This window comes from Rhinoderma darwinii, chromosome 5 (assembly GCF_050947455.1).
Source record: "Rhinoderma darwinii isolate aRhiDar2 chromosome 5, aRhiDar2.hap1, whole genome shotgun sequence".
In the NCBI taxonomy this organism is placed as follows: Eukaryota; Metazoa; Chordata; class Amphibia; order Anura; family Rhinodermatidae; genus Rhinoderma; species Rhinoderma darwinii.
The window spans coordinates 267,148,180-267,168,749 of NC_134691.1; the positions used below are offsets into that span (position 1 = coordinate 267,148,180).

A 20,570-nucleotide genomic window follows, 5' to 3' on the forward strand; every position below is an offset into this window, starting at 1 on the left:
CTTCTTGGTCCCTAAAGATTAGGTTCTTGATAATCACCTCTTGAAATTCCAGGAAAGTTCCCGTCTGGCCTGCACATCGACGTAGCACGTACGCATTGTACAATGCCATCTGTATGATGTGCCCGGCCAGCTTCTTATACCACACCGCATGGCGCTGTAGGGCTTCAGGATTTGATCTTACAAGTCCATCCCTCCCATGTACCTATTGTAGTCCAGGATGCAGTCTGGTTTGGGGGTGGCCTTTCCTTCATATAGTCTAAACCTGTAGGTATACCCTGATGCACTCTCGCAGCTTATACATCTTTACGCCATACCTTGCCCTCTTACCCGGCAGGTACTCGCGGAATTGAACCCTCCCTTTAAAATGTACCAGGGACTCATCAATAGAAATACACTTCTCGGGGGTGTATGCTTGGGAAAACCGGGCACTGGAACGGTCTAATAGGGGTCTCCGTTTATACAAACGGTCAAAACTGGGGTCATCTCGGGGTCGGCACGGCTCATTATCAGTATAATGTAAGAAGCAAAGTATTGCCTCATTTATTTATTTTTTTAGGTTAAAGTTCAGTTCTGAAGTTGCTTTGAGGGGCCCATATATTAGAAACGCCTATCAAATACCCCATTTTAGAAACTAGACCCCTCAAAGTATTCACAACAGCATTTAGAAAGTTTATGAACCCTTTAGGTGTTTCACAGAAATTTAGAGCAAAGTAGAGGTGAAATTGACTTTTTTTTTTTGTCAGAAAATCCTCTTTATACCATTTTTTTTTATAACACAAAAGGATTTATCAGAGAAACGCAACTTAATACTTATTGCCCAGATTCTGCAGTTTTGAGAAATATCCCACATGTGGCCCTCGGGCGGTAATGGACTGAAGCACCGGCCTCCGAAGCAAAGGACCACCTAGTGGATTTTGAAGCCTCTTTTTTATTAGGCACCATGTCCGGTTTGAAGAGGTCTTGTGGTGCCAAAACATTGGGAACCCCCCAAAAGTGACCCCAATTTGGAAACTAGACCCCTTGAGGAATCCATTGTAGTTTTCTTGGGGTGCATGCGGCTTTTTGATCCGTTTTTATTCCATTTTTAGATGGCGTGGTGACTAAAAAACAGCAATTCTACTATTGTTTTTTTATTCTATTTCTTTTACAGCGTTCACCGTGCGCTATAAATGACATATTCACTTTATTCTGTGGGGCGATACGATTTACGGCGATACCAGATGTTTAGTTTTTTTTTATGTCTTATGGCGTTTGCACAATAAAATACGTTTTGTAAACAATCATTCACTTTTTGTGTTACCTTATTCTAAGAGCCAGAACTTTTTTATTTTTCCATCAATAAAGCCGTGCGAGGACTTATTTTTTGCGTAACGAACTGTAGTTTCGATCAGGACCATTTTTCGGTACATGCGACTTTTTGATCTCTTTTTATTCCATTTTTTGGGAGGTGAAGTGACCAAACAATTGTGATTGTGGTTCGGTTTATTATTATTTTCTTTTACGGCGTTGACCGTGCGGGATAAATAACAAAATAATTTTGTAGTTCAGGCCGTTACGGACGCGGCGATATCAATTATGTATAGTTTATTTGTTTGTTTATATATTTTTATTAATAATAAAGGACTGATAAGGGAAAAGGGGGGATTTTAACTTTTATCACTTTTAAAACTTTTATTTTCTTATTTTTACACATCTTTTTTTAACTTTTTTTTTACTGTATTACTTTGTCCCACTAGGGGACTTGAGGGTAGGAGGCCCTGATCGCAATTCTAATACACTGCACTACATGCGTAGTGCAGTGTATTAGAACTGTCAGCTACTCACTGACAGCAAGCATAGTGGGTCTTGACGCCATTGTTTGGTGTCCGGTTGCCATAGTCACCATCGCCGGCCGCTATCGCGTAGCAGGCCGGCGATGGCAACTTAACCCCTAAAAAGCCGCGATCTCTATAGAACGCGGCTTTTAAGGGGTTAATCAGCGGGGACACAGCGATCGGTCCCCGCTGTAGGAGCTGTGACAGCTGCTGAACAAGACAGCAGCTGTCACAGCTCCTGTATGTGTCGGGAGGACGGCCGAAACGGCCGTTACTCCCGAGACATACTATTAGGTCATGGAGCGCGAACGATACAGCTGCCATGACCTAATAGTACGTCCAGGAGCGGGAAGGGGTTAAAGCATAAGACCAGTTATAGAAAACTGACATATTGGTAGTGGTTCTGAGACGCCCCTTTGTTAGAATGAAACTGTTAAAGTGCTTGCTTGAACATATAGAACCTTGGCGGCACCACCACATGTCAAATTATATAATCTTGACACAGGAAAGCTGAATATAGCCCATAGATTATGGGCATTCTTCAGCTCTCAAGTAAAGCGGGGGAAGCGGTTAGGAGCCAAAGCGGCTACGCATGCTATAGAGCACTTTTGCAGCTTTGATCTAGCCCAATAACATGCTACCGGCAATTCAGGAGACTCAATTATAAAAACAGAGGCAAGTATCATTGTAAAATGTTCCAATTAAGCACCGCAAAGACCTACTAACACGGTTTTTTTTTCTATTTTATACTCCTAGCGCAAAGCAGACATGGCGCCGGCAGTCTAATTGGGATTTTACGAAAGGTATCAGTAACACCATTATTCTCGATCTACACCAACGCTAGTGTGTATCAACAGCAGTGTTCCTCTCAGGCCCAGCCTAGTCTAGGGATTACAATGGAGGCCCTGAGCGTGGATGTGGTCAGAAGTCTAGAAACCATAAGAGACACGCAAGCTGAATGTAGTTCCCAAGCCACACAGACTTCTAAATGGAGTTTAAAGGGCTATTATGGGCAAAAACTATTTATACCTAGATGCAGATTATACAAGCAATGATGATTGGGATTTCTCGTTACATCCTGAAAATACGATGCATTAACTGATGAGCAAAATGTAAAAGGAATAACCTATAGTTGGATGCCACAATATAAAAAAAAATATATCCAATCTCACACACACAGTATAGGTAAATTAGCATAACAGAAACATACCTTGCCATAATAGAATACTCTACAGAGATCTTTAATGATGTTTGGCATCTCAATAATCTTCTCTCTGCACTCTTCAAACTGAGCAGCTACACTGTAACATCTGCATATATGCCCACAAACCTGAAAAAAAAAAAAGAAAAACCGTGAGTACCAGAATGAACTGTTATTTGAGGGGCTTACTATTCCACAAAATAGAAGGGATTGATTTTGCATCATGGGAGCAATTTTTCCGGTTTCTATTCAAACAAGATTTCTCTACATGTAAATGCGGAGCTCAGGTCAATGTTCTGAGAATATAGGAATGACATGTTCATCTGATTGGAGTCTTCATCCCTTGGGGTAAAAGTGGTCCACCTATTCTGCCGTAAAACGGAACTTAGCCAAGCTGTTTCTGTTGATAAGAGCCTTACTTTACTCTTTTGCGAGGCTTAAAGGGAACCTGTCACCAGCATTTCACCTATTAATCCAGCAATACCTGGTGGTAGTGGGTGAAAATACATTTTTATGTAACCTATAATTGTCTTCTTAGTCGGCTCTGTACCTTTAGTATTCAGTTTTTTTGCGTTCCCGTGCCGTATGCTAAAGAGCATAAAAGAGTCATATCTTTGCTCGAAGAGTCAGATCTTCATTCCTCAAGCCTTTAAACGTTAACCCCGCCTCCTTACTTTTGATTGACAGCTCCTCTCCTCCCCCAGCACACACGAAATCCAGTGCTTGCGCATCTATGACTGTTCTAGTGCATGCGCACAACGGGACACCATAGCGGCGCAGGCGAAGTAACTAGATTCGAGGCCCAGAAGCAGGGAAGGGTATCGGACCATACATGACTGTCACATGCGCGCACCACAGATGGGATTTTGGCATTTAGGGCGGGCCAATCTTTGGCAGTGGGCGGGCTTAAGAGGAACGAACGAGGCGGACTGATTATTACCATAAAAGACGCAAAAATACCTGCAGACTTATTTACGGTTGGAGGAGTTTAGTAGAGGGGATAACAGCAATGAACTTTTGACAGCAGTGGCCAGCGAGGGGTGAGGTGAGTTCAATAGGTGAAATGCTGGTGACAGGTTCCCTTTAACAGGTTCCCGACCGCTGGCCGTATTTATACGGCCAGCGGTCAGGGTCTCTAAAGTCCGGCGTATAGTATATATACGGCCGCACTTCAGAGACTGTGCACGCGGGATCGCGTGCACACAGCTCTATGCCCTGGCTGTTGCTAACAGCCATGGGCACTGGGCAGAATGTCAGGGGTCAATCTTTTGGCCCCTGAACATGTGATCGCTGTGACAACCAATCACAGCGATCACATGCATTTCTGCATAGAAAACAGTGTGCACGCGATCGCGTGCACACAGCCCTGTGCCCTCGCTGTTACCAACAGCTCTGGGCACTGGGCAGAGTATCAGGGACCAATCTGATGGTCCCTGAACATGTGGTCGCTGTGACAACCAATCACAGCGATCACATGCATTCCTGCTTATAAAACAGTGTGCACGCGATCGCGTGCACACAGCCCTGTGCCCACGCTGTTACCAACAGCTCTGGGCACTGGGCAGAGTATCAGGGACCAATCGGATGGTCCCTGAACATGTGGTCGCTGTGAAAACCTATCACAGCGACCACATTTGTTTTATTTTGACTTTTCTGGCAGTAAATCTCCTGCCTCTTTTCTTCTCCTCAAACATTGTTTCAGTTTGAGGAGAAGAGGAGACTCGGGAGAATTGCTGCCAGAAGATTACAGTTACAAAAAAATACAGTTACACTCTAAAACATTCTCTGTATAGATAGATTTCTATCTATCTATACAATCTATCTATCCATCTATCTTTTTTTCTATCTATCTATCTTTCTTTCTTTTATTCTATTAGAATAGGCAGGTAGGGAGTATATAATTATATATATATCCACATATATATAATATATATAGCAATAGCGGTTTATTTTTTTGTTAGCGGTAGTGTAGATATATATAGCAGTTAGTTTGTGTGTTTTATAAAAAAAAAAAAAAAAAAAAAAAATTTGTTTAGTTGGTGTTAGTTACGTTATGGCGAGGAAGTTGTTTAGCGCCGAGGAGGCATACGCCATGCTGTGGTCTGAGTCGGAGACCGCATCAGAGATGGCGTCCGAGATGGAACCTGTTTTAGGTAGTGACGATGACAGCGTCACTTCAGGTTCATCTTCAGGGGACTTTGTCCCTGATGCAGTCGAAACTGCAGAACATGAAAGCGCAGGGCCAAGTAGCGCTGTAGCACGGGACAGCCTGGTCCCTCCAGTCCAGGCTCTTGTATGGGCACCTGCCCCATCTTTTGGGCCTAGAATCCACGGATTTACGGCCACTCCTGGCATAACCGTGGACAATACAAATTTTGTCCAAATGGATTACTTCCATTTATTTATAACGGACGACATCCTAAATCAGATTGTCCACGAAACAAATTTATATGCCACGCAATATATAAGGCAGAAACCTTCATCCACCCATGGCAGAGATTGGACGCCCACCAATTTGCAGGAATTAAAAATTTTTTTGGGGCTCACCCTAAATATGGGTATTGTCAAAAAGCCCTCCATTAGGTCTTACTGGTCAACAAGACCCGCCAAAGCCACCCCAGTATATTCTGCAGTAATGCCCAGGTCTCGTTATGAGACAATAATGAGGTTCCTCCACTTCAATGACAACGCACAGGCCCCCCCAAGTACCGATGCAAACCGGGATCGGTTGTTCAAAATAAGACCGCTAATAAATTCCCTGAATAATTTATTTCTGCAACTCTACACCCCTGAGCAGAATGTAAGTGTGGACGAATCCCTCCTCAACTTTCATGGCAGACTTAGCTTTCGCCAATATCTACCTTCCAAAAGGGCAAGATATGGCGTTAAGCTCTACAAATTGTGTGAAAGCGGGTCAGGATATACCACCGCCTTCAGAATTTATGAAGGGCGGGACCGCACAATAAATGTTCCTGGATGCCCCCCTGATCTTTCCACCAGCAGTAAGATCGTGTGGGAGATAATGCAGCCTCTGCTTCACAAGGGGTACCACCTGTACTGTGATAATTTTTATTCGAGTGTGCCCCTGTTTAGGCATTTGCATGCTGCAAGGACTGGGGCATGTGGTACCATGCGCAAAAACAGAATTGGTTTTCCACAGCAATTAGTGGGGAAGCGCATGGTAAAGGGGGACTCCTGTGCTTATGCATCTGAAGAATTGCTGGCGGTCAAGTTCAGGGATCGCAAAGATGTGTATGTGCTAAGCACGATTCATACCGCAGGAACAGTGGCAGTGAGGGAAAGAGGGGCAACATCGGACAAGCACAAACCAGTGAGCGTGTCCGAATATAACAAGTACATGGGGGGGGTGGATTTAAGCGACCAGGTTTTACAGCCCTATTTAGTAAAACGCAAAACTAAAACCTGGTACAAAAAGGTGGCCATTTATTTGTTACAGGTGGCCATCCACAATTCATTTGTGCTCTACAAAAAAAACAGAGGCAGAGACACATACCTGGATTTCCAGGAAAAAATTATTGAAGGCCTTATTTTTGATGTTCAGGACACCCGAGAATGCCCCCAGTCTGAGGATGTCACGCGACTGACTGAAAGACACTTCATCAGTCGGATTCCCCCAACAGCAACCAGAAGCAACCCCCAGAAAAAGTGCCGCGTCTGCAGAAAAGACGGGCACCGCAAAGATTCCCGATATTTCTGTCCCTCACAACCAGGCCTGTGCATTGAGCCATGTTTTAAAAAATACCACACTGTTCTGAATTATTAGATTTTAGTTAATTTGTTGAAAATATATTTGCCCTACATTACGTTTTTATTTTTCCCCTGATTTTACTCCAAGGGTGAGGGAGGGAATGGGTGGGGGGTGGATGTCATGTTTGATGTTTTCTAAAGTTCATCTGCTGGAGAGCTCCATTTGCATTAACCTGCAATTTCTTATTTTAGAAAACCCCCAAAAATAAATTCCCATTATACCCCTAGATGAATATTTTGGGATTTCTGCTTCAAGAGCAGATATTTTGGAAGTGTTATAGCAACTCTGTTGAGTTTTGTAAAACCAGCTTTGAAAAAAAGCGATATGTGAAATAATCTTCTTCTATCGTCCGCCCTCCTACATCTCTATGTGATAATAAGGCCCACATATTTGGTATCCCCATGCTCGGGAGAAGTGGCAGAATGTGAACGGAGATTAATTTTGACCGTGGTCTATACCGTGTGTGAAAAATGCTGGTATAAACTGACGCATTTGCTAAAAAATTGCTAATTTTATTTTGATCCATCTTATTCAAGAAACTTTCAGAAGAAAACTGGACTGTCTAAAAATATGATAAACCCCTTGAAGGAAACCTTGTGGGGTCTACTTGTGTGAATGAAGTCATTTATGGGGTGTTTCTAATGTTTCAGCAGCATTACGCCCCCCAGAAAACAGTATGCGGCTCTAAAATCAAATGCAAAATTCCTGGACCGAAAAGGCCAAAAAGCCTCCTTTTATGCCAAGCCCTGGCACATGCCCGCACAGCGAATAAGGCACACATATTTGGTATCCCCATGCACGGGAGAAGTGGAAGAATGTGAAAGGAGATGAATTTTGTCCGTGGACTATACCGTGTGTGAAAAATACTAGCCTAAACTGACGCATTTGCTAAATTCTTGCATTTTTTTCCAATTTTGCCCACTTTAGAGAAAAAAATAAAAATGATATATACTGACAAATGCCACTAAAACAAAGCCCTATCTGTCCTTTAAAAAGAGTGTAAAATTCAAAGATGAACTTTATTCACCTGCAGAGTTATAGTCATCTAAAGAAGCGCATAGCAAAATTGTGAAATTTGCTCTGGTCATTTAGCTGTAAAACAGCCTAGTCCTTAACCGGTTAAATATCACAGACATTTATGGCATATAGATAGGCTATGCCATTTATTGCTGAATAGTGATCAGTCATTCTCGGCTATTGTGAATGGTAGATACAGAAACTAAGTAACTAGGTAACTTTGTCAGGGATCATTACTATGTATATTGTCTGAAAAATATTATCCTCACACATATGTATATACATTTCAGTTCTTTGTGTAATATACTGATATATATAACAAGTTCTTTGTTCATGTCGGACACACCTATGGAAGACACCGCCCCCTGGAATGCAAAGAGGAGTGTGCAGAAGAATGTATAGGAAAACTTATAGGGAGGGGCATGTGTCTTCTCTGTGTGTGTTTCTTTGTTCTGAATAAAGTTCAGTCCCTCCTGGCTGACATTGAAGCTGTACCTCAGACATTTGTGTGGTGTACTTCTCTCCAGGCATGCCTTCAGCTTTCAATTTACAGAGGTGGTTATTCGGTGTGAAATACGGACCTGACATTTGGCGACCCAGATGGGACCTCACTCGAGGAAATATCAAAATCCGGACAATCGACAATCACAGGGTGAAACAGATAACTCAAAGTTGCCCACTGAAGGAATTTGATCACCTCCGCAATAACACGGTAAGCGAATTGATTTTATAAATCTTCGTCTTATCTGTGTTAGTGGACAGTCTTGTGGCGATCTGTAGAACCCTTTTGTTGATTTCCTGGACTATCTCAGGCGACAGAGGTGATATTTTCCGCTGTGAGGTAAAAAACCTGTGAGACCTTAGTCGCGCCCGACTAACCATCCTCTGGGTAATTAGGGGCTAGATAGAAAATACGCGGGCACAATATATATGTGTGATAAGTCGTGGATAGTATTATAACCTGTCTTATACAGGGGCACGCGGGCATAAGTACATGTGTGATAAGTCGTGGATAGGCACGCGGGCATAAGTACATGTGTGATAAGACGTGAGACGCGGGCACGCGGGGTGCAATGATGCACTGATAAGACGTGAGACAAAAACACTGATAAGTCGTGTGATAAGGCATATGCGGGGTGTATAAACTGAAAAAAACAAAAAAAAACAAAAAAAAAACTGTTAAGTCGTGTATTAAATTGTAAGTAATATAGTGGCCAGACAAGAGAGTTGTAGACCGAAAATTGTTATATAAGTTACGTGTATAATATAGACTGTTAGAATGGATGGTTTACGGTCCATATTCAAATCATCAGGATCACCCGATCCTATTCATGATTTGGTGAAGTGAATGGAAGTTAGTAATAAGAAAGGTATTGTATGTTATATGTATTAGAAAACACAGGACCAGCCGACGCCCGGTAATGGTGTCCGTAACCTCATGTTGAGTGTGTCCTCATTGTGGGTGGGGAACCCCCCCCCCCCCCCTTCACAGCTGCGCAATGTGTTTCCAATGGGAGAGGCTGCCCCCCACCACCCACCCCTGATGTGGCCACGCCCGGCCCAACCAAATCAGTATGAAATAATCACCTTGTTAATTTTGTCATTTGTAGTGTTTTTTTCTATTTACAGAAGTTCCAGTCTAGTTCACTGATGAAACAACACGTCATCATAATATAGAGATGGTGGCCGTCAGATTGTACGGTTAAACATTAACGTAGATAATTCCTATACAATGGTGTGATGAATGATTGCAGATACGTATGTTGTTTTGCCGGCATTGAAAGTGTTAAGATTGTGAGAAGCTGTGAGAAGTTGTGAGAAATGAGTGTGTGACCCCCCTCCCTCTCCCCTGTAGTGTGCTGTGTTTGGGAGGAGGAGGAGGGGGGCTGACTGGGTGCAGTCTGCAGGGCTGATGGGACAAAGGGATTTCAATATGCACTGCTGATATATATATATCAGTAATGTCTACAAACCGAAATAAATTTCTTCTCTTTTGCGCATGCGCTGTTGTTGATAAAAGTTACGATATTTATGTGATCAGATTTCATGTGTTTTGATGTTAATTCAGATGTATTAAACTACAGATACTGTGAGACACGGGGTTTTGAAAATGTATGTGCCCCCACCGTTCCCTATTTATATATACAGTTTATTGGTTTGCAGTAATTAATGTTATCAGAGATAATATTTTTTTGTTTTATTGAATAACTAACTACAATTGTTTTGTTTTTGATTTCACACATGAGTTGTGTCATTGTAAAGATCAAATGTATTTTCGTCAGGAAAAAGTCATTTTTGTTTCAGGCTGTTGCACATTACAGGGGGTTAAACTAGTGCCAGACTTTGTTATGTTGAGATGTAGTTTTGAACTCTGCTACATTACTTTCGCAGAGTCCACAAAGGGGGGAAGGGTGAAGGAACTGATCAGGTACAATTTTGGTTTGTTTTGAGTTAATTAATTTGGTTTCAGGAGATCTAAAAATGTGTAAGAGACCATCTCCCACCAGCAAATTTACACAGGAGGCAGAGGTGACGTCACTCACACGAGTCTTTATGGATTTAGATGAGGGAGAAGGCAAAACAAAAATTGTCTGGACATTGTTAATTTGATGTAAAGTTTTTGGGAATGTTTTCTTTTTATTTGTTTTTGTATTAAGCAAGTATTTGCAGAACCTGATAAAAGTGAGATTCTCAAAGTATTCTGGATTATCAGATGAGTGTGGAGAAGTGTATAACATTTGGTTTTATTTTAGAGGATGAAGACGCCACCCCTTTGAGATGTTCTATCTATATGTGACATGGGTTTTTAATGTAAATTTGTAATAAAGAGATTTTATTATACAGTATGTACAAGCCGGGATACGAGGCACCAGGTAAATTACCCAGAAACCACTCTCACCTTCTTGTTCATCTCAAGGAGCGGAGCTGGAGGTGCTCGCTGAGGCTTGTAACCTGGCAGAAGGTAAGACGGCCGACATTTACACTGACTCTGGGTACGCTTTTGGCATCGCCCACAATTATGGGCCCATTGGTAGTAGGAACTTTATTGGATCATCGGGTAAGCCAATTGAGAGAGCGAGAGAAGACAGAACTGACAACAAGGGTATGTGCGGCCAGTTATCAGTAAATTGGCTTGTCCCTGGATACAATAATGCCACCACTAGGTTTGTAGCAGCCGGCGTGATGTGCGCACGGCATGACATAGGTAAAACAGCAAAGGTACCTGTGAAGCCCGGCCAGATTACCCGTCCCAGCGACTGCAGAACATACAACTACCCGAGGTAGAAGTGTATGACAAAGTGCTCATGTGTGTAGACCTGTTCTCAGGGGGGGCCTGAAGCCCGGCCGGTATCTTCCCCATTGCAGACATTGTGTGTAAGTGACGAGGGAACAATGTTATCCCAAGTATTGAACTGGTGTTTGTACAATGATAAGATGTCAGCAGTTCTCTAGACATTGTCCCAAGGTTAGTTTGTTTAATAATTGTATTTAAGAAGTGTTGTGGGAATATTAAATACTGAGGTTAAGTTTTATGTAAAGTTCTGGATCAGCCTTAGCATTGGACTATTAGAGTCATGCGTCAGATAAAAGGTACAGAAGTGGAATATTCCCATTAGAAAACATTTTTATTTGTTTATTTTTTATTTTTGTTGTGAAAGGGAAATTTTAGAGCAGAGAATTCTGTGCAGTGTATATGTGTATGTATAGATATGTATATAAAGAAGAAGAATCAGTTTGTAAGTTTTAGTTACTGACCAGTGTGAACGTTTGATGTAAAGATGCTATTTGTTAATGTTTTTCTTCAAATTAATTATTTGGGTAAGATCTAATTGGTATGTCCCAGGTTTTACAGCTGTCGCTGCTAAATTCTGTTAGAGCTGTTTGATTTGCCTACAGAACAGTCCTGGCAGACCGGTGCCAACCTTATCATACCCGCCTCCTACGAAGAGAACCGACCTTGAGAGGCCTTCCCAGGTAGAACGAACCAGATTAGAGTAAGAAAAATAGGTTTAAGACGCTTGTCAGATAAACATGTGGAATCTGTGTATGTTTCTGTGAGGTGGAGATGTTCCAGGCAATCAGCTGAGATAAAGGTACAAATCCTGCTGAAAGGGTATCACCAAGTGCAAATGAAATGTACCCAGTAAGTTACACATCTTCTAGGTGCCCTGTCCATTGTAACAGAGAAGTTTTTCCTTATATAAAGGTGTTTGATGTCATTTAGGGGCCTGACATTATTGTATGTACTTAGAACAACGTTTATAGTGTATGCGGATGATGTTATCACCAGATTAGTATTTATTTTAACAATTGACAAGAGTTGGGGGTCCCCAGCAAGTGCCAGTAAATATGAACTAAAAGACTTTTAACACGATGAACTTTATCACTGAGATGCGGCAGGCACAGCCTGAGCCAGTACAACGCGTTTATCATGAACTGACGGCAGTGTCACAATTCTAAGCGGCCACCCAGACAAGTAACTTGCCAGAGGAAGAGTACAGATGCGGAGGGTTTGATAGTCACAATACAACTCCACTAATCCGCCTACGTGGGATCTCACCCCAGGCTCACAACATGAGGTGCTATGTACAGCCTGATGACGTAAACCAAAGGAGACTGTGTCGGACAGATGAGAAGGACCAAACCAAGTCCTGATGACATCAGCAAAGTAAAGACCAAAGACCTGAGTGAATCCGACAGCAGGATCAAGTGTTTTGATAAGTGACCAGGAGGGGGTAATAATAACTCCCCCACTGGACACCAACGTAGTCTGACTCCACAATTGTGTGGGTTACCCTGAGGGTGACAGTCAGTGAAGAGCAGAAGACAGGAGAAGAAGAAGATGATGGTGTACAGGACTGGCAATGAACTGATGGGACCCGAGACCTGAGGGTGATAGCATGAGATTGGTGATAGCATTATGTTATTAGCTGAGGCCCTATTGTTTATAATGTCTGAGGTTTATAATTATAATGTGTGTAAATATGCCGCGGTGCTGCAAATTACAATCTGAGGAGTTTTATGTGAAGGTGTGAGGTGAAGGTCACTGTGCTGCCCATGACCTGTCATATCTGCAGGGGTAAAGTCCCATTAGGACAGTAAGTGACAGTGCGACAATTATTACTGTTAATAAAAATGTAGACTGGATTAATATATATATATTACAACCAGCAGTGGTTTGTAGATTATATCAAGACAACCATCCTGTATCCAGAGGAGAATAGGGAAAGTTAGGACCACTCCGACACCTTAGAAGTCCAGGTACAAAGGGGGGTTACTCATCAGGAGTAGCTCGTCTCAAGCTGGTGAAGAAATCCAAAACCCCTACCCGCCTGGTTCGAGTGGTCAGTGGTAGGTTGCTAGGCAAGACTCAGGGATAGAATAATATTTTTAGGGGGGACTGTCAGGGATCATTACTATGTATATTGTCTGAAAAATATTATCCTCACACATATGTATATACATTTCAGTTCTTTGTGTAATATACTGATATATATAACAAGTTCTTTGTTCATGTCGGACACACCTATGGAAGACACCGCCCCCTGGAATGCAAAGAGGAGTGTGCAGAAGAATGTATAGGAAAACTTATAGGGAGGGGCATGTGTCTTCTCTGTGTGTGTTTCTTTGTTCTGAATAAAGTTCAGTCCCTCCTGGCTGACATTGAAGCTGTACCTCAGACATTTGTGTGGTGTACTTCTCTCCAGGCATGCCTTCAGCTTTCAATTTACAGAGGTGGTTATTCGGTGTGAAATACGGACCTGACAACTTGTACTATTGGGCTTCTCTTCAAAACTGGCTTTAAAAAGGCACCTGTACCAAATGTAACAATCACAATCAATGGAAGGTGTCCATATAGCCAAAGGATAACAAATAGAGGTATTTATCCATTAGGCAGGAGAGGAAACAAGCGTTTTCTCATAGGTCTGATCAGAATTTTTGCCGCTATTACAAGTTGATGTACCTGAACAGGCATGTCTTCTGGCTTACTTGATCCAGTTAACACGGACACACAGCGGGAGAAAGCTTCTTGTAGCACCTAAAAACAAATTAGAGACTAGGGTTATGCTAAAATGTAAAACTACAAGAACAAAAACTGTAATGAGCAGTTCGTGATGTAAATATGTCATTAACAAGAGTGTGATCAGGGCTTACAGACTGTAAGAGGATTACGTAGGTGGCAGGAAGCAGACTGCCACAAAGTCATTTCACTACAAAGCCCTAATGCCATTTTATGTTAAAGGTAAAGTTAATAAGTGAGAACTGAAAATGTGGTACCTCTATGCCATTTTCTCTTCTGAGTTCCTCTGCATTAAGTGCGGAACAATTCACGGTGTGAAAAGCCAATTCAGTGGCAGCAGGAAGGAGAGAAAGCTTGGAGAAAAGCTGATCATCGGAGGTCTCCATGGTTATAGTTCTGATGAGCATCGGGTAGCCAGCATATTTGTAAGGCTGAAGATCTATTCAAAATAAATGACAAAATAAAAGACCATTTTACTCTACCCTTTCTGAGCATGTATTAATTAAAAATAAATTTAAAAAAGGAGGATACACCACTTTGTGGGTCCGGTGTAGGAACACAATGGGTTACTGCAAATAAGCCTATATACATTGATAAAGCCTATATACATTGACCTATCTGCTATTGTTTGTTTGTCTCATAACATATATCTAAAAAAAGGTATAAACCGTAGTACCGAATAATAATTTAATATGACTAAAACGTACCACTAGTTAAAAAACTATTGGTTAAAAAAAAAAATTTGGTTCGGTTTCACTACATTCTGAGAGCCATAACTTTTATATTTTATTTTTTCATCGTTTGAGCGGTGTGACGGCTTATTATTTGCGGGTACCATTTTTTGGTACATATGATTTTATCATCACTTTTTATTTCATTCTTTTTAGTGGTATGGTGACCAAAAAAAAAAAAGATTCTGGGGTTTTTATTTTATTTTTTTTACGCCGTTCACAGTGCGAGTCAAATAATGCTATATTGTGATAGTTTACGCAGCAATGCCAATTTTTTTTTTTAATTTTCCATTTTGCTTAGGGAAAAATGTTTTTTCACTTTTAATATTTTTTTACACATTTTATTAGTTCCCCTAGGGGGCTTGAACCAGCGATGATTAGATCATTATTAGATCATTATTGTACCAGCGATCATTAGTAGTGAATGGCAGTTACAGAAGCAGCGTAGCATGCTACGCTGTTTCCGTAACTACTGTTCAGTTTTATGGGAGTTATGTAAACAGTGAAGCTCAGCGCGTTACGCTGTTTCCGTAACTCGACCATGTCACCGTTTTTATAGCTACCGAGTTCTGGAAACAGGGTAACTCGCGGTGCTATGTTGTTTCCGTAACTCCCATTCACTTCTATTGGAGTTATGGAAACAGCGTAGTTCAGCGAGCACTCGGCCGTTTCCGTAACTCCCGACCACCTAACCAGGAAGGGGCCAGGAGACAGCAAAGCTGGGTAAGATAGAACGGGGACTAGGGGGCCCCGTTCTAGATATAGGTGCGGGTCCCAGAGGTGGGACCCGCATCTATCTGACATTTATGACATATCCTGTGGATATCCTCAGCAAAAGTATGGTTGAACATGTATCAGGCTTGAGAAAGACCCTCCACTTGTCACGGGTTGAAACGTTGCCATGTTTACTGGATGTTTAACCGATAAAAGAATACATTGATTGAAATTTGGGACACGTGTGCTGCTGTTAAACCATGCTTTTGCTGAGGATTACACTATATCAGACTGGCTTTGTCTGATTTTACAGCGTGACACCGCTCCTGACATCAGGATTTGTACTGCTTCAAATACTTTATTTTTTGGATTATATCCTGTGGATGTGTCAAATGTCCTTCATGGGAAGACCCCTATAAATGCTGCGGTCGCTATTGACCGTGGCATTGAACTAGTTAAACGGCCAGGAACAGCGCCATCGCTGTTCCTGGCCGTTAGAGCAGCGTGTCAACTGTAAAACACAGCTGACACTTGCAGTGTATGGAGTTGGCTCAGCGCGTGAGCCCGCTCCGCTCCAAACATCATCCCCTCCCCGTTCCATGATGTGCCGACACATGGGTCGGAAAGGGTTTAAGAAAAAAGCGGTCAGGGGGCCCGGCGCTGCCGGATCGCTTGACTGCCGACTACAAGATTAATTCTTGCTAAAAACGTCATCTTATAGTCCGAAAAATACGGTATGTAATTTATTTTTCAGCTTGAATATAGAAAAAAAAAAATTTATTTTCTCTTTACACTGTTCACGTTTTACACTAAATAAAATGAATTCCTCAGGTTATTACATTCGTGTGAATACTTAATATGTGCAGATTTTTATTTATTTATTTTTGCGGACTTTTTTTTGTTAGACCCCATGCACACGAACGTGCTTTTTTCGGCCACAATTCCCCCGAAAATCCACCGGAGAATTGCGGCCCCATTCATTCCTATGGGGCCACGCACACGACCGTGGTTTTCATGGTCCGTGAATGGCCCCGGAGCCCAGACCGCAGAAAGAACGGGCAAGCCTTATTACGGCCGTGTTCTGCGGTCCGGGCTCATTGAAAATAATGGCCGGCCGACCCGGAAATCACGGTTGTGCACATGGCTACGGTCGTGTGCATGAGGCCTTAATGTTTTTATAAAAAAATGTTTATCCCATAAAGAGGACAGAATCCACAATGTGTGAACATACCCGTAGAGGTAAGTGGAGTTGAAGTTGACATCCACTGAACGGTAAACAGACAATGAAGAAAAGTCGGTGGACGAGTAATTATAAAACATACAGATCTATAATAAAAATGAAATATACATTTACCTTCCTTGTGCCGATTGAATAAAATGCTCTGAGTTTTAAGGATCAGAATGATATTTTCTGGATCTGGGCCATCCACAATCTTCGTCAACTTTGTACACAGGAACTCATATGCCTTGTTAACTTTTTCAAACATATCCTGGAAAAGTAGGTAAGGAATGCAACAAACATTTTACTTGAAATGAATCTGTGTGGAGTATCAATAGAACATTCACTGTGGTAACCAGTCATATAGAACATCTATCAGCCATTTAGACTGACCGCTGCTCAAGACGTGCATAGAAAGAAAATAAAAATGGGGAAAATAAATCAACACATAGTTATAATTTTATAATAACGGACAACAACCCAAGCCCATAATTCAGCGAGCTTCATGAAACAGGACCAGGGCTACAATGTATACAGTATTTTACATTTATTGCTAAGCCAGTCATACACATGCTGCAATGGTTAAGGAAAAGATCTTTAGTCCAACGATTAAAAAGACAATGACCTAACAAACATGAATACTTGTCTTAAGCGAAAATAAGTGCTAACCAGACATATCCAACCAATAGGATCAGAACAGAAGAATCCAGGCTGTCCATTTTATGTTTTCCCTAACCTCAGATTCCAAGTCACATTGTGTGGTGTGTATATTTTTCATCCCTTTTTTCCTTTCTTTTCTGCTTTTTTAATGTGGTTTTCCTTTCCATGCCGAAGACTCCCATTTCCAGAATGCCTGCTGCTCACCAGTCTTAACACAGATATCACTTTTCACTTGTCTTTTTTGTCACAGTACACTATCTGTTCAGTTTGGACGAAGTTGATTTCTGTATAGACATTTATACTTGATAGTATTGGACAGAACCTCTCCCTCTTTATGGGGGTGTTCACATTTGGACATTTATGGCATTTCCACAGGATATGCCATAAATGTCCGATAGATACGAGTCCCATCTCTAGGACCCGCCCCTATTTCTACAACGGGGCACCCTGAACCCAGTCCTAGCTAGCTCAGCTCCCGCTGCCTCCCGGCCACTTGGTGGTCAAGTGCTTGGGAATTACGGCAACAGCGTATCTCAGAGAGCTACGCTGTTACCCGAACTCAGGAGGTATGGGAACAGCGTAGATCGCCGTGCTCAGCTGTTTCCATAACTACCATTCACTTCTATGGAAACATTCTTAGCACAGCAAGCTAGGCTGTTTCCGTAACTCCCGACCATAGCATCAGGAAGTGGCCAGGAGGCAGCGGGTGTTGAGCAAGGTAGAATGGGGTTCAGGGGTCTCATTCTAGAGATAGATACGGGTCCCAGAGGTGGGACCTGCCCCTATTGGACTTTTATGGCATATTCTGTGGCTTTGCCATAAATGTCAAAGATGAGCAAAAACCCTTTACTGGTCAGATAATTTGCATTCAACTATTGATTTCTTCCTTTGTAACTTTACAAAATATTTAATTAAATCTGATTAAATATAATTAAAAAAAATGTATACCTAATCAACCATAAAAGGTTATTTCCTACTGTCACTTTTAATGGATAATGAATGATTTCCTGAAGTTTTACACTGAATATTGTTGTATTATAATAAAGTTTATGAAAATATTACCTAAGGGCTCATGCACATGGCCTCCGTTTTGTACAGAGTCGTAATAGGGCAGCAATAGAGATACTTTAGGCCTCTACTGTACCTCCATATGCCTCTGATTTTATACGTGGCATGTACCATTGGACTTGTAGGCATTCTCCGCTAGAAGCCTTGCCCCGTGTGAATGTGGCCTTTGGGTGTTCACATTACGTATCAATAGGGCCTCATTGACCTAGTGTAGTTTAAAAGTGTTCCATTTTGGCATACAATGGGCTTAGATAAATTGGTATAACTTTTTTTTTCGCTGTATGTAATAGAGTAGTAGCCTATAGAGTGGTATACACTGGAGCCTTTTGTCAGAAGTAGATGTTGGAAAATTCTTCCGGCGTATACCTCTGATGGAAGGCTTAAACACTATGTGAACAAAGCCTTAATCTAGTGAGCTTTTTTTTTTTTTCTTCAAATTAAAAAAGTATTATTTTCTGAATAAAATCAGAACAACATGTACAAACCGTCTGACGTGAAAAAGATAAAAATACAAAAGGTAGACCTTGCGATAAGCATAAAAGGGGTCAATCTTAAGAAGGAGACAACTAAAACATTACTATCATGTACCTTTAGACTGGTACGAGCAAATGCAATTAATACAAACCCTTCCTTCAGGATTCTTGTCCGGATGATATTTCTGAGCAAGTCTGAAGTATGCTTTCCTTATCTTACTCTCTTCTTGCCTTGGATAAAAAGAAAATAAAAAGATTAATTACTGATCTAGAAAGCGCAAAATCCCACAAAGGGCCTAGAGTATTCATCAGTCTACAAAGTGGAAAGAGATTCCAGTTGCTTAACAGTTTAGAAGATACATTTCACAGACGTTTTGACATGTAATTTGCTTTTGCTTTCTTTAGGTTTACAAAATCTAAATCTGCAACATCTGAGCTAATTCTTCAGGACACTGTTTGAAGCAACTAAAGCGCATAAATACTAGGAAGAAAGAGCGACAAAAAAATAAAAATGTTTAGTCAATGTCAAATGCATGTCAAATGGAATGTAGTAACATTGTTACCGGACAAAACCGGCTGCTGCAGGCGAAATGTTGTATTACATGGCTGCCATTCTGATGAATGGGTCACCCATGTAATACAGCGGCTCTCAGTTATGGCTTATAGAACAGGGCACTGAGCAGAGGATCCCCCACTATGACGTCCATGTGCCCGAATAGGGCATATGAACAGAAGTGGTCTTCATGTGTAGAAAACCTATAAACCCATTTTCATATATCTTATTAGGGAATTTAGAGTTAATAGAGGTAGATCAATTTACAGGATTCTTAGCTCTAGGCTAGAGTGGAGAGCAGTTACATATTCACTCCCTCTCTTGCCTGTATTACACAGAAAACCCGTTGATTTGAATGGTCACTGCAATACGTAACTTCCCCTGTGGTGGCGCTGCAGGGAAATGAAATACTTACTGCCAAGGTTACTCCACAAATTACAGCTGATCGCTGCATGTACCAGCAGGGGAAAACTTTGTGATCTGCTTATTGTCAAGGGACTTTTCTAACAAGTAGAGATGGTTTAAAGCAAAAAAACTTCTTAAAGGGTATTCCTTTTAATAGTGGTTGGAATGTGATAAAACAGTGAACATTTTAAACCTATTTCTTTGGTTTATATGGTATTGTGTGCATTCCATGTCCTAAAAAGAAAAACTAATGGAGCAAGCACAACTCCCATAATTCACGAATGTATAATGTTATCTTTATATGAGCAGAGGCAGGGAGGAGGTTAAAACCTCAGTGCCAAGAGAGACCTCAGGATAAGCGTCCATGCAAATCTTGTATTAGGTTACGGACTACATATTTATACTGAAGGCATCTATTTCTTATTAAGGGATGTTTCTTATTGATTGCCTGTTGTATAGCATGAACACAGGTGAGAGATAGAGAGGAAGGTGCAAGGATCGGTGTTAAGACCTATATGTCTGTCAAAGAGACAAGATTTTGAGGGATGAGACGGATATGAGGTCTGGTGAGGTGAAGGTGGTGGGCTAATGAACAAGAAAATATAACATATCTATACACATTTATTTTTATGTAACTGAATTGCCGCCACATTGTACATGGCTTTGACTACATACATGTGGTGGGCATCTGCCTAAGTGGCACATAGCAAAACAATGGCTAAAGTTGCATGACTATACCTCATGGCCACAAATCAACTTTGTATTTATAGAAGCGATTGCGACTGTCTCCACCACCTGTGCTCATGCTTACATGTGCACAAGTATAGTGAAAAGGACACCATTTTAAAGATCTCTGCTTGATGTCAGTGAAAGAACATTCTTGTTTACATCCAGAGGCTAAAAACCAATTTTGATCTTATAATG

At 41.5% G+C, this 20,570-nt stretch overlaps 1 protein-coding gene across 2 annotated transcripts in view; it reads right to left on the reverse strand.

Moving 5' to 3' along the window:
* The window catches only part of DNAJC13 (DnaJ heat shock protein family (Hsp40) member C13), a 165,031-nt gene that overhangs the window by 24,959 nt on the left and 119,502 nt on the right, over positions 1-20,570 (reverse strand). For both annotated transcript variants that reach the window (XR_012847729.1, XM_075827118.1), the window contains exons 35-39: positions 18,841-18,919; positions 16,623-16,758; positions 14,081-14,262; positions 13,767-13,841; positions 3,025-3,144 (exon numbers count right to left, since the gene is read on the reverse strand). Coding sequence is in view for 1 of the 2 variants with exons in the window: in XM_075827118.1 (XP_075683233.1) it covers positions 3,025-3,144; positions 13,767-13,841; positions 14,081-14,262; positions 16,623-16,758; positions 18,841-18,919 (592 nt within the window). In the remaining variant the exon portion in view is untranslated. The remainder of the gene's footprint in view (positions 1-3,024; positions 3,145-13,766; positions 13,842-14,080; positions 14,263-16,622; positions 16,759-18,840; positions 18,920-20,570) is intronic.